General features: G+C 33.3%; 1 protein-coding gene across 1 annotated transcript; it reads left to right on the forward strand.

Moving 5' to 3' along the window:
* The first annotated feature begins 1,317 nt into the window (after nucleotides 1-1,317).
* Nucleotides 1,318-11,298, forward strand: LOC119634945 (farnesol dehydrogenase). The gene is made up of 4 exons (XM_038029388.1): nucleotides 1,318-1,748; nucleotides 1,825-1,954; nucleotides 7,786-7,921; nucleotides 11,080-11,298. Exons 1-4 carry the CDS (start codon nucleotides 1,445-1,447, stop codon nucleotides 11,254-11,256), a joined length of 747 nt encoding a protein of 248 aa, XP_037885316.1. The 5' UTR covers nucleotides 1,318-1,444; the 3' UTR covers nucleotides 11,257-11,298.
* The last annotated feature ends 1,712 nt before the right edge of the window (nucleotides 11,299-13,010 follow it).

Below are 13,010 nucleotides of genomic sequence, written 5' to 3' on the forward strand. Positions count from 1 at the left end.
AAATCAGTTTGAACATACATTTGGAATACACGAATGATTGCTTAAGGAGTCTATTCCTCGTGGACAAACTCTTGTGATTCGGCAAAATAAATACCGAAACCGCATTTCCTCATTTGCATTCAGTGCAATCAATCCTATGGCCATATTGAAAGCACTTGCAGAAAGTGCTAACGGAGAGAGCCTTTTGCCTTTTGGGTTATCTTAAAGGTGATCATTCGCGATGATCAGACAAATAAAAAATACTTTCCCATTTTGACACTGAAGCAATAAGTTGCCTGTGTCGGACAAGTTAAGCGGGACACTTGCTTTACCAATTTGCAGCAAATGTTCTTAGATGGGTTTAAGACTGCTTGTCCTCGATTCCCGGCACGGATTTGCTTTCATTTCTGATAAATGATCAACGGATATCGCTTTGCGAAGAAACAAGATAATTTTCCGGTTGCTCTAATATGAATCTTCTGATTGCACCTTGATCGAACTTTTGTTAATCAGTTTAAGGAGCGCTGCTATTGAATAAAAATTTTACACAAAAAAACTTAAAAAGTGCAAAAACCATCTGCGTGTATATATATATATATGTGTGACTTACGGGTATTTGCAAAATTACTCAAATTACAAACAACTGTCACAGATATGTTTCTATTGATCGAAATGAACAAAAATAAAATATGTATAATATATAATAATATATACTAATAACTGTAACCACATAAAATTTACACACTTTATAGATACATATAAATACACAAATACACACATACACAAATGAATAATAGTAATTATCAGATATTAAATAATTGACTAAATATCGAGAGCACACACACACACAGACAGATACACCCAAACAAATCCAATTTAATAGTAGAAGAGATCAAAAACCATCGACCGCAATTGTTACGTAATGCACTGCACAGCACTCTATATGAGACTTCATACCGAGTAATTAATTAAGAACTCTTAGAAAATCTTGCGGAGCAACAAAGATGTACGTAAGATGTACTACTAATGCAGAATGCAGAAATTCTTCAAGTGGGAACTGCAATCAAAGAGAAAATCATCACAACCCGAATGTACATAAAATTTGCAAAAAAATGACGACATTTGATAACTCGCTACACGATACGATATTATTCAGACAGTTACAATAAAAAACAAGATCAATGAACTAAATCATGCAACTTTCAAGTCATGTTTTTTTTTTATTGATGGGGAACAACGAAACATACACATTTTCCAAACCACAACACAAAATCTCTATTGAGAATGCATTTATAAAAAAACTTACTCGTGATTTTTGCATCAAATGAATGCATTTTTTAATTTAGTTTCTCAGCAACTTTCATGCATAAAGGTTGAACACATTGATTCGAGCTCTAAGTCATCATAAAGTATAACACAATAAACAATAATAATAATAATAATAATAATAATAATAGTAATAATAATGACATCTAAATATTGGTATAAAAAAACTGCTGTCATTACGGGAGCTTCGAGTGGTATCGGTGCATGTGTAGCTCTTAAATTAGCCAATGCCGGTATTACAGTGATTGGCTTGGCGCGTAGAGTTGAACTTATCGAAGAATTAAATAATCAAATAACCGGTGAGGGTAAAATTCATGCATACTGTTGTGATCTTAACGATGAACCCAGTATTTTGGAAGCTTTTAAATGGATACAAGAGAAATTTACAACATTTCAAATATTGGTTTGCAACGCGGGCATGATTAAAGCCAATTTCCTTTCAGGTATCTGATATAAATCAATCTCTAGGTATGCTTGTGACCTTCTATGTAAATATCCTTTGTTTTTCTCTTCCTTTAGAATCCCCCACATCTGATATAAAGCAATTGTACGATTTGAATGTTTTCTCTACGACAATTTGTTTACGCGAAGGACTTCGAGCTATGCGTTCTACGCCTAACCTAAATTGCCATATAATCATCATGAATAGGTAAGCGATAATATCACAAGTAAAGAGAGAGAGAGAGAGAGAGAGAGAAAAAAAAAACCGAAGCTTTCTTTGCTCTAGTTTCTCCATTGCTGTCTGTCTGTCTTTCAATACATTCATTGTGTTTCATAAAGTGTATCATTAGCAATTTTCAACAATCATACGACCCAATAAACTAAATGTCAAACGATTTATATGAATACATACATATCTATAAAGTGGATCTCATTGCTGCTGAATTATATATTTCGGTTAGCTGTCGCTCAGAGTTCAACTTTTATGCGAAATAATGTAGCATCCGGCAATCGATATGCTTTGCATTCCGAAATAGATCAGCATTAGTTCTCTCTGAAACATTTGTCTGGCTTTTCCACAACATATAAGTCGAGTTTCCAACTTAAATTGACCCATGTGTTGATTCGACCGTCGAATGACAGGCTTTGACAGGCTTTGAAGGAACAGACAAAAACACTACGACCATGAACTTCAAAGGAACAAACGAATTACGAATAATTATTGAGTACACGACTTAAGTTGTGAAGAATAAAAGTATTATGTACTTAAGTGCAAAGGAAGCGAAACGAAACTAAAGCAAATGTCACGACATAACCTCAAATATGTTGTACCTCTCCTATCGAAGGGCTCTATCTACGCTTCTTGTAGTGAAGCTTACATAATTATTATATATATAAAAAAAAAAATCCGATTCGGTGCAAAACTATTTGGAAAATAAATTTTTATTTCCAAGTTAACCTAGTGATCTTTTTAACTATCAATTTTAACTGGCGTCTCTCTTTAAAAAACAAAAAGACTGGCGCCCAGTGTGTATGTGATCCTAAAGCGCAATACTTATTTCTGAATTGTATAAACGATATAATAAAATTAACATATTTTTGTCATATAGTGATGATGAACATCATATCCAGATAACATACAAATAAACGAACTATATTTCACACTAACACTTTTACTGTATATGACTGGCCGGCCAGCAATCAATTAAACACCTGAATTCTATTCATAACCGATTGTAATTCACCAGAGCAATGCATGCATGCATGCATGCGTGCGTGCACGCATACAGGCAAGCGAGCACTAATATAAAGAGCGATGAAAATTTATCATCTTATTATTAATACATTTTTCGCAAGGGAAAGAGTTAAAAGCATTTCACGAACACTAACTTATGTAATAGCTTGAACACATTGACACACGCAATCTTATATATATATATATGTGTTGTAATGCTTTACGTCCAAGTAGAGTAAGTCAAATTATTCAAATACTGACTCATCTTCGCTTTTAAACAATAATTTTTATTTGAAAAAAAAATTTTTTATATTTACATTACAATCTTTGCCTAGTTTAACCTTTATTTTGCTTACAAAATTTCTCCTATAATCAATACTGATGATGATGAAATATTGAAATACAAAATTTGTAGGCATCCGATTTAATGCATTTTCGTAATAAATTTTTTTATAAAAATGAATTTTCAAGAATTCACTTATACTATATTGCTTTTGTACGACATTTATTAAATGAATTTATGTGAAAAGCATTGAGCTGACAGGTAGGAAAAACCACTGAATGTGGCTGCATGCATTCTGCTCGTTGGTGGTTCATGAAATTTGATTAAATCAATGGCATCATTGCTAATGGCTGTCGGATAGACATCGACACAAATATAAACGTAAACCCAAGTATTTATACACTATACATATGTATATATGTACATATGTTTACAACTCTTTACGAGCTTTGCATAAAGTTATTGATGCACTAAAGACACATTACATTTTTAAGAAGAAAATATGTCTTTACATAGGCGTACAAGGTAACTAAGCAGATCGGTTTGGTTTTCATTGTTAAAAGTGTGTCCTTAAATGCATTTGATTACAGAATAAATTTACTGGAATTATATGATTTAGGTAAGACCTTACTGTTTATGTGAGTAAGGTATCAGTGTTTAAATGCGCATTAAGATAGGAAACTATAGTATTTATATATCAAAAACCCAAGTATTATTATTATTATTATTAATTTCGCTAGAGAAATAAATTCTAAGACTAAACTCTTAAAAGCACTAGCATCTAAGGCTATCGGCTTTTTATTAAAAACTCTACCGCCCTTGAGATTCGAACCCACGACCATTGACTTGCTAGTCGAGATTCCTCCCCTTCGGCTATTCAGGCGGAAAAAAAAAGAAAAAAAACCCAAGTAATCTCGATACATTTGCTTATATTTGTCCATGCAAGTAAGAAAGAAGTTACGCCAGTTCTTAAAGGCTGCTCGGAGTCATTTCAAAGATTGTATTAATTGGCAACGCTTAGCTGACCAAAGAAACGTTTATCTTTTTAAGACTTCCCAACAAATGCATCTTTTCGGGCACTTTGAATTTTGAGGTCATCAAGTGTTGGCTTCCAGTGTCCCAGCTAAGATTATTGAGCATTTCAAAATAAATTTCGACGGCTCAGTCCTTTACGCGTTTCGCGTACTTCCCACCGGTCCAGTTCAGTCCCTATCTCTCCTACCTCTCAACGATACGTATCGGCTAAGGATGCCTTTCACTGCGCTACCATCCAGTATCTATCTCTCCCACCTCTCAACGATACGTATCTGCTAAGGATGCCTTTCACTGCACTACCATCCAGTACCTATCTCTTCTACCTCACAATGGTACACACATTTGCTAAGGATGCCTTCCACTCCAGTGCCGTCCTGTAGCTATCTCTCTCTTAACTCTCAACGGTACGTATCTGCTGAGGATGCCTTCCACTGCATACCACGGGCTCAGCCCAGTACGTAACTTTACTTTATTCCGTCTGTCCAGCCTAACGCTGATGGACATCTCCATCACTTCGTTCGAATGTCGACAAAACCCTTCACTTAATTTTTAGCAATCCATTTAGTTCAAAATTTTCGATTCTATTAATTATAGGAGGCCAACTAAGTGTTATATATTGACTTAGGCTAGTGGCTATCGTCTACTATTAAGGAGATTTAAATCATTTCTTAAAAATCATTTTTGTGTTGAGCAATAAACACACACATACAACACATCGCATTCCTTGTTAATGAGTGTGAAAATTCCCAATTAATGAATATGACTTATACCTTAAGTACGTAAATGCATGCGTATGCAATTATATACATGTACAGACAACAAGACGTTTTTTTTTTTTTTTGTAATTTTAAGTGCATTCATTGCAACTGTTGCACTTGTCTATCGGTTTATATTATGCCGTATGACTCGGCGGACATTATGAGGATGAATGATGAATTCAAAAGCAGGTATGTAGGTTGCGGCAAATTTACATTCATTTCAATATCATCTTTACGTTTTCCAAAAAGTAGATACAAAATGTATTTGACTGAGTGCTATAGCTTTTGCAAATTCCATTAATGATGTTATGCACGCGTTTGCCTTTACATCTCGTGTCATTTCTCCCTGGCGTACACTGACTGCATAACTGAAATTCAAACTTGAGTGATTATTTTGTGCGAGACAACATCAGTTAACCGCACATGCATTTATGCATGGTTTTCACTACTTTTTCATTTTATGCATTTCCAGGCGTAGTTTGTTTTTTTTTCCACCAAATATCCAACGCCGCTCCCTTGAAAGTATGCTAAATTTATTATGTTACTTATAGCAATGAGGTACAAGCATCGACAATGATAATATGTCTTTTATAGGTACATATGTATATATATCTAACTGTAATTTTGATCAGCATGAAATTCAAGTCTCTCTCTCTCTCTCTCGCTTATGAAACACAAGCGTTTCTTCCAACGGAGACCTTTTGTTTTTATCTCTTGCTTTAATTAGAATAACTACTATAGCTTATAGCTATATTCCAGGATTTTGAAAGATGCCATACACATCTAACCTCGCCACAGAGCAGAGCATGTAGAACATTACTTGATTCTATTAACATATGGTCGCGATCTTTATTCTTTATGAAATTCTTTTCTTGGCCGCATATATGGAGAGCAATGTACGAAGTTTTGACGCTTCGGTCCATGTAAAGTTAAATTGCTTTGTTTTAAAACATTTCGTTGGAAATCATTAACTTCTCACCTACTTTTTAAGGTTTTAAAGAAACTTTCGCGTTGAGTATTCGATATTCGTCTTCAAGGGGAATTCCTCTTTTTTTTTTTTTTGCATATATATATGTATACATTATCTCAACAATTTTCCAAATTGTAGAGCATTCGATGCTAGTACAGCTACTAGTGCATTAAAGTGCAAATAAAACGCAAAATAATTCAATTATTAAACACAATTAAGTATTTACAACCCAGAGAACCTACACAAATCCGTAAACGTATTTAATGTGTATAACGCGTGTAATGTGTGTGTGGCAGTAATGCAAAACATATACAATGCAAAGCAATTCAGTCGCTTCATTGACATATATATGAGAATACAATGGTAAATTAATTTATCCAGAGACATATTTATAGATATGCGTGAGTGTTTGTTTATTCACGCATACATACACGCATCAAGCATGCAAATGATTTTCATTCATACGCATATAAATGTGTTTATATGTAGACACTTATCCGTCATTATCATCATTATCGTCATTATTCTATTTACACATGCCTGTATGATTGATTGTAAGTGAGAGATGCATTTTTTTTTTTTTTGTTTTGCTATATATATACAATTTTATGAATTATTCGTAAATGAAAATAAATAAAAACAAACAAATAAATGCATAAATGAAATATAATTACACATATATGTGCATGTATGTACATCATATTATTCATATAATATAAATTATGAAAGCTTACTCAATCTACATATGGACATATATATATATATATATATATATATATATATATATATATGCATTTTACATCATTGTTTACATATTTCGCTTTTATCTTTAATTCGTATAATTCTGGCGTATATTCGATTGTATTGTAAAGTTAATTACAGACTTAAGTTATATTCAATAATTTGTTAATTAAAATACGTTACATGTTATTGTTGTTGCTGTTGCTGTTGCTGTTACGCATGGAGCAAACGTTAAGTGGTAATACAAATAATTACAAATATACTCCTATACACTGGCGGCATTCTGGCAAACATACGCACGTGCAAACCAGAAAAGCATTAAAAACCAAAATCACAATCATTGCCGAGTTATTAAGTGAAAATCATTGTAGCATAAACAATACGAACCAAAAACAATACGAAAACAAAAAAAAGCAACAAATAGTAGTAAAGATATGATAATGATCATAATAATAATGAATACGAATATGAATATTGAGAAAGAGTTACTTCATTAATGTAATTCATTTTAATGGAGATTCTCGTTTGAGGCCAGTTTTATGTATATCTTACATATATATATACATATACATATATATATATATATATATATATATATATTTACACATATAATCCATACGAAATACAGCAGGTATGATAGAGTATAAATACAAATATACATACTTAACGTGAGCAGTAAGGCAATGCGGAATTTGTTCGCAAATGTGTGTGTGCGTGCGTGTGTGCTCTACTTTGTATGTATATGCGTGCATGCATCTTACTGCGCCTACCTATACCTGTACCTAGCTATACTTTACGTCCTTTAAATTGTTGTTGTTGTTGTTGTTGTTGTTGTTGCTGTTGTTGTTGTTGTTGTTGTTGTTGTTACGAACTATAAACTTTCTCAGCTGAGTTTACTTTATTTTCATTTCCTTTTTTTACCCTCTCTCTCTCTCTCTCACTTTTATTTATTTTTTTTTTTTTTTACATATGAAAATCCATCAAACCGTTTGCTTACGCTTGGTTAATAACTGGACAGCATACTTGGTCATCGCGTACCCGATGTGTCAATGCCCTTATTCAGCGTTTACCCAGCTAGCAAGCATGCAATTGCTGCTTTGTGTCAAACAGTGCGTCAGGAAATACAATTTCTTAAATTAAATATTAAATTAACGGTAAGCATGAAAAGAAAAAACAAATTTTTTATATTTTTCTTTCCCATCTATCATACCCTTCCCTTCTTCTTCCACAATCACTGGATACGCACTCACTAGCTCTCCATCAATCACGCGTTGCGTCTTTTTCATGTTGCATTAAAATGCCTGCATATGCATAATTCTGTAGCGAAATTCTAATCACACGCAGTTCATTTGTCTCCTGGAGTGATGTCAACCGTACGTATGGTAAAGAGCAAAGAAAAAATGCATGCCGAATTCATTTATTGAAATCCGTGGCTTAATTACATTTCAAAAATAAATTTGAAAGAAACAAAAGCAAACACTTTTGCTTTATTTTTTTTTGGTAAAAAAAAAAAAAATTTATCTCTTGTATTAGGAAGAAGAGAATGCCGTAAGCGAAAAGTGCGAAAGGAATATAATTAACAAAATTACTTGATAGAGAGAGATATTGATCTGCACGACAATGCTTGCACTTAATATCGATTAAAACATAAGCCACATACACAGGCACATACACGTCAGAGATTTGACGCATTTGGCTGAAGAAAGAAGAAATTAACGTCGACTAACCAATTATCGCAATCTTATATGCGGCGAGATAAAGGACTCCCATAATCTTTAGAGAGGGGGTTCGTTCCAACGCACAATTATTGCAAACTCAGGAACAGAAAAAAACTCATAGAAAGAAAGAAAGAAAGAAAAACACTGCACTCGAAGATGTAAAAACAAGTTAGCTGACGAAGTAAGCGAGAAATTTCGTTCTACATTTCCTTAATCCTTTCTCTGCTGATTCGAGGCATATCTATAGGATTCAAAAAGCAAAGCTTCCATTGGTAAAGGCCTCAAGCTGAAAAGTAAGTACATCGGATATACTTTCAGTGTTGACTGCCCAACAATCGCGCAGTGGATCTCCTTAACCCTTTCCCTGAAAGTTAAAGCTACACTTATGACATTCAAAAAGGAAAGCTTCAATCAGTAAAGACATGCAGCTGAAAAATCCTCGTATTGGATATAATTTCCACTAATTTTTATAACTTACCACAGTCTAGTGATGCAAAAAAAAACCCCACCTGACCGATCGAGCATTACTGCTTAAAACAAAGGCTTTCATTGATTTGTCTTCGTGGCGATGGGTAATAATCGCAACATTGAGCAATCAGTTGTTTCACCCAAAGATAAGCGTTCGAGAGAATAAGAGTTGAAAAATTGCTTTCCCTCCTAACGGTATCAATCGCACACAATCCGAGACACTTTTGACGACACCAAGACTTCATATATATCCTTAGGTTTTATTTTTCAACTATTAGGTTACAGGTAAACGTAAACGAATGTTATACTGTTTTCGAAAAAGTCATAATTTCTGTTCAGCATGAAGATTGTGGAGATCAAAGAGCAAACTAAGCACTAATTAACTAATGATTTCGAAATATAAAACTCGCAAACTCTGCTATCTAAACGAAAGGGCATATCAGCTACATTTTGTGAAGATACCAAAAGCTACTCTTCATTCTTCTGATCAAACGAATACTTTGATCGCTTGCTGCTGGCAATTCGATGCTCAATGAAATTAATTATGAACTAAAAAAAATTAATTATAAACAAACAAATATTTTAAAATATCTAAATTTCGATTAAAATTTTCAAAATTTCGCCATGTATTTATGCTTAGACTCAATGATTTCATTACGAAGCAATTTACATATTCGCATACGAGTGGACATTTACAATGGCAATAGTGTCTTTTATAAATGCAACCGTTGTCGTTGTTATTATTATTGTTGTTGTTGTTGTTGTTGTTTTCTTAACAACTTTTATCACGTTTTATGTTAAACAATTTTATCTTTACTTTAATCAAGTGCTTAAATAAATACCAACGCATACTCGCCCACATACACACGCACACACGCGCACACACACACACATTATTGTATAAACGCAACGGATTACAATATAAATGAAAACAAACAACAAACAATCAGACAAATGAACGTATAAAAGCGAATAAATGACTGAATGAACTGACATATACGCACATATATGCCTACATGTGTAAATCCATATTGTTTATATATGTACATGTGTGCAAAAATTTCATACATACTTGATAATGAATGTACTTCTCATGTTCATTTGTTGACAACACACATCAGCCAACTCTTCATAATTCCGTGAAAGGTAATGGCATTATTACCCTCCAGACAACCTCAAGCCCAGTCACGTGATGTGAATGGACCAAAGCGAAATTACACATATGCACCCACCAGCCAAACAACCGCTACTGTCAATCTAGGCGCACACACTTGTTTACATAAACAAATGATTGCGTGTTCGTGTAAATGTAGATATTTTGGCGAACATAAAGGAAGGATTTTACATATTCTCGCCGGCATGCAGTAAATGATAATAATGCAAAAAAAAAAAAAAAAAAAAAAAGAAAATAAAATTGCCCGAGGAGTAAAATAGGCTAAATAGCCTGCGGGTAATTAAATGGGCAACACAAGAACGGAAATTTTCGCTTGTTGCTCGCTTGATATCCCGCCGCATGAAATCCATTTCGTCAGTGTTCTTTAATTATTTGACGATTTTCTGTACTCATCCCATATCAAGCATACTAAATCTTGTCAAAGTAATGAAATGAGCACATAATAGCGAGGGAGGCTGTCACAATCAACTGAACAATGTATTAATAAGCATTGAGCTATTTAGCCATTCTTGCGCCATTAAAATTTGGTTTAAAACAAATGAAGCAGTCAATGACGATGAACTGACTGAATCAAAAAGTGACGTACGATCAATTTGAAGCTTGTATCTAATCGAGCACAAGGCAACCTACCGAACTTTACTGAAAAAAAAAATGCTTGGCTTGTGTCTAATCACTTTGCTATTTCTAATTAATAGGATTTTACAAAATCGTTGGCAAACTTGAATTGAAGAGAAAAGATCATTGAGTAAAAACAGAAGATCATTGCTATTGATCTAGAACGTCGTCAACTTGAATCTAAAAATATTTGCTTTTCGCTCACGTACTTCGTCAAATTCAAAAAAATAGCTACACTCACTCTTGTGCTATGTGAAATTTCTAACATTCTATCCTTGTCAAAGGATCATTAAAATTTACTTAATATTACGTCAATTAACATTTGTTCGTCTTTCAGAGTATTAATCCCGGTATGGTTGACACTGACTTCCTAAAAGTATATGCGACCGCATCGAAAATGCCAAAGCTAAACACTGAAGATGTAGCGCAAGCATTATATTACACTTTGGAAACACCACCTCACGTTCAAGTCGAGGATGTCACATTGCAAAGCGTACCAATTCATGGCGAATAAACGAACGATTGGGAAAAAATTTTTAAAAATAACGATTATTTTTTTTATTATATTTTTAAAATAATTTTTTAACCTCTTTGAAGCAAAAAATAAAGAATGAAGTTTTATTTGCCCCAGGCATCAACTAATGTTCTCTCATCGTCATTTCAAAAAAAAAAAAAAATAGTCACATTCGATCAATAACGATTGCTATTAAAATTCGATAAAAATTTTGATTTTTGTCTACGGCATAGATGAATTTGTCCGGTGGAAATCTTTAATTAGCAAAAGCAATGAGCAAAGCAAGAATATAGCGACCTCATTCCAATTTTCTGTCTCCACATCATGGAAAGAAGAAAAATGTAGAAATTATAATGAAATATATAATCATGAATATAAGATAATTTACAAGAGATGTTAGGCGAGGTTAAAACGAATTTCATCTGCTCAAGATGTACTATTTATTCGATTAAACTGCTGATAAGATATAGTTTAGTGCTATCAGAAGCAGCAGGCATGTAAAAGATGTAATAATAAGAGAAGATAACAAATGATGCAGAACATGATAAAAGCAAAGAGGGAGATCGACGGCCTAGAAATTCATTGAAAACATTTTAATTGTACTGATACGCACCTAAATACATGAGCAGCAAATTATAGATGACTTTATCCGAATATCTTTCGTACAACATTTATATATATATATATAAAAGAAAGAGAATAAGTAAATTTCGATATCCTCTAATAATAAACTTTTGTCATAACTCCCACGCAAAGAAGGGTAAGAACTTTCTCAAAAACGTTTACATTTGGGTTGTTTTCTTTTTCTTTTTTTTTTTTTTGTATAGTTGTTATGGTATGGGTCTCTGCTTCGTGGTTACGGATATTCGACCGAAATATTACGCTGCTTGACAACAACTGACGATTTTACATATTCTAAATAAGAATTTTACGACTTGAATTCTAGTAAGAAAATGTATTTCGACAGAGCAATCATAAAGATTTTGCACTAAAAGTGTCTTAGAAATGAACTATGGTTTCTTGGGAGTTCATTTTTTTTAGTGCAAAAATATTGCAATATACCGCAATATAATATAAATACAAAAGATTATTGACGCTGGACGGAGGAAAACAAAAGCATCAGATACGAAGCTGTTTACACCAACTCGTGCTAGTAAACCTAAATTGAATTTACACTAAAGTCCAAGTATTACGATTTAGTTATATAATTATTTATTATTTATGTTTGAATGCTTGCGGAGGCAAGAACCCGTATGCCTCCCCAGCCTTGGCAAGCGTAGGATGCATCGATTATCCAGCAAAAAAAAAAAAAAAACAAATGGCGGATGTTCAGAAATTTCTTACAAATTGCTAATCTTGATTTCCTTTCTGCAAATACATTTAATCTCCAATTAATGTACAATTTAGAAAACAAAAAACTACTCATGAAGATGCATACACGCATGTGTGGACCAGTTATCAAAAGCTATGTATTGGATGATTAATGGATACGATCCAATTGATAAAGCAGGGTTTCATTGGTATGCGTTTATAATGAAAATATTAAAACATCAGTAGCCAGAAAAAAAGGGTTTCTATAGTCTCAACCTTAGGCAAAAGCTTCTAAAAGACAACATAAAAGCTGTCAATCCAAAAAAAAACTTTGTAGAAAATCTAAAAAAGATTTGACAACTTACCAGAATGTTCCAAGATTCTCATGACAAAGAATTTCACAATTTTTCGCGTCGCGGCAAGCTGTAATCAAAATCGAAAAA

Source organism: Glossina fuscipes, unplaced genomic scaffold (genome assembly GCF_014805625.2).
Source record: "Glossina fuscipes isolate IAEA_lab_2018 unplaced genomic scaffold, Yale_Gfus_2 3, whole genome shotgun sequence".
Lineage (NCBI taxonomy): Eukaryota > Metazoa > Arthropoda > Insecta > Diptera > Glossinidae > Glossina > Glossina fuscipes.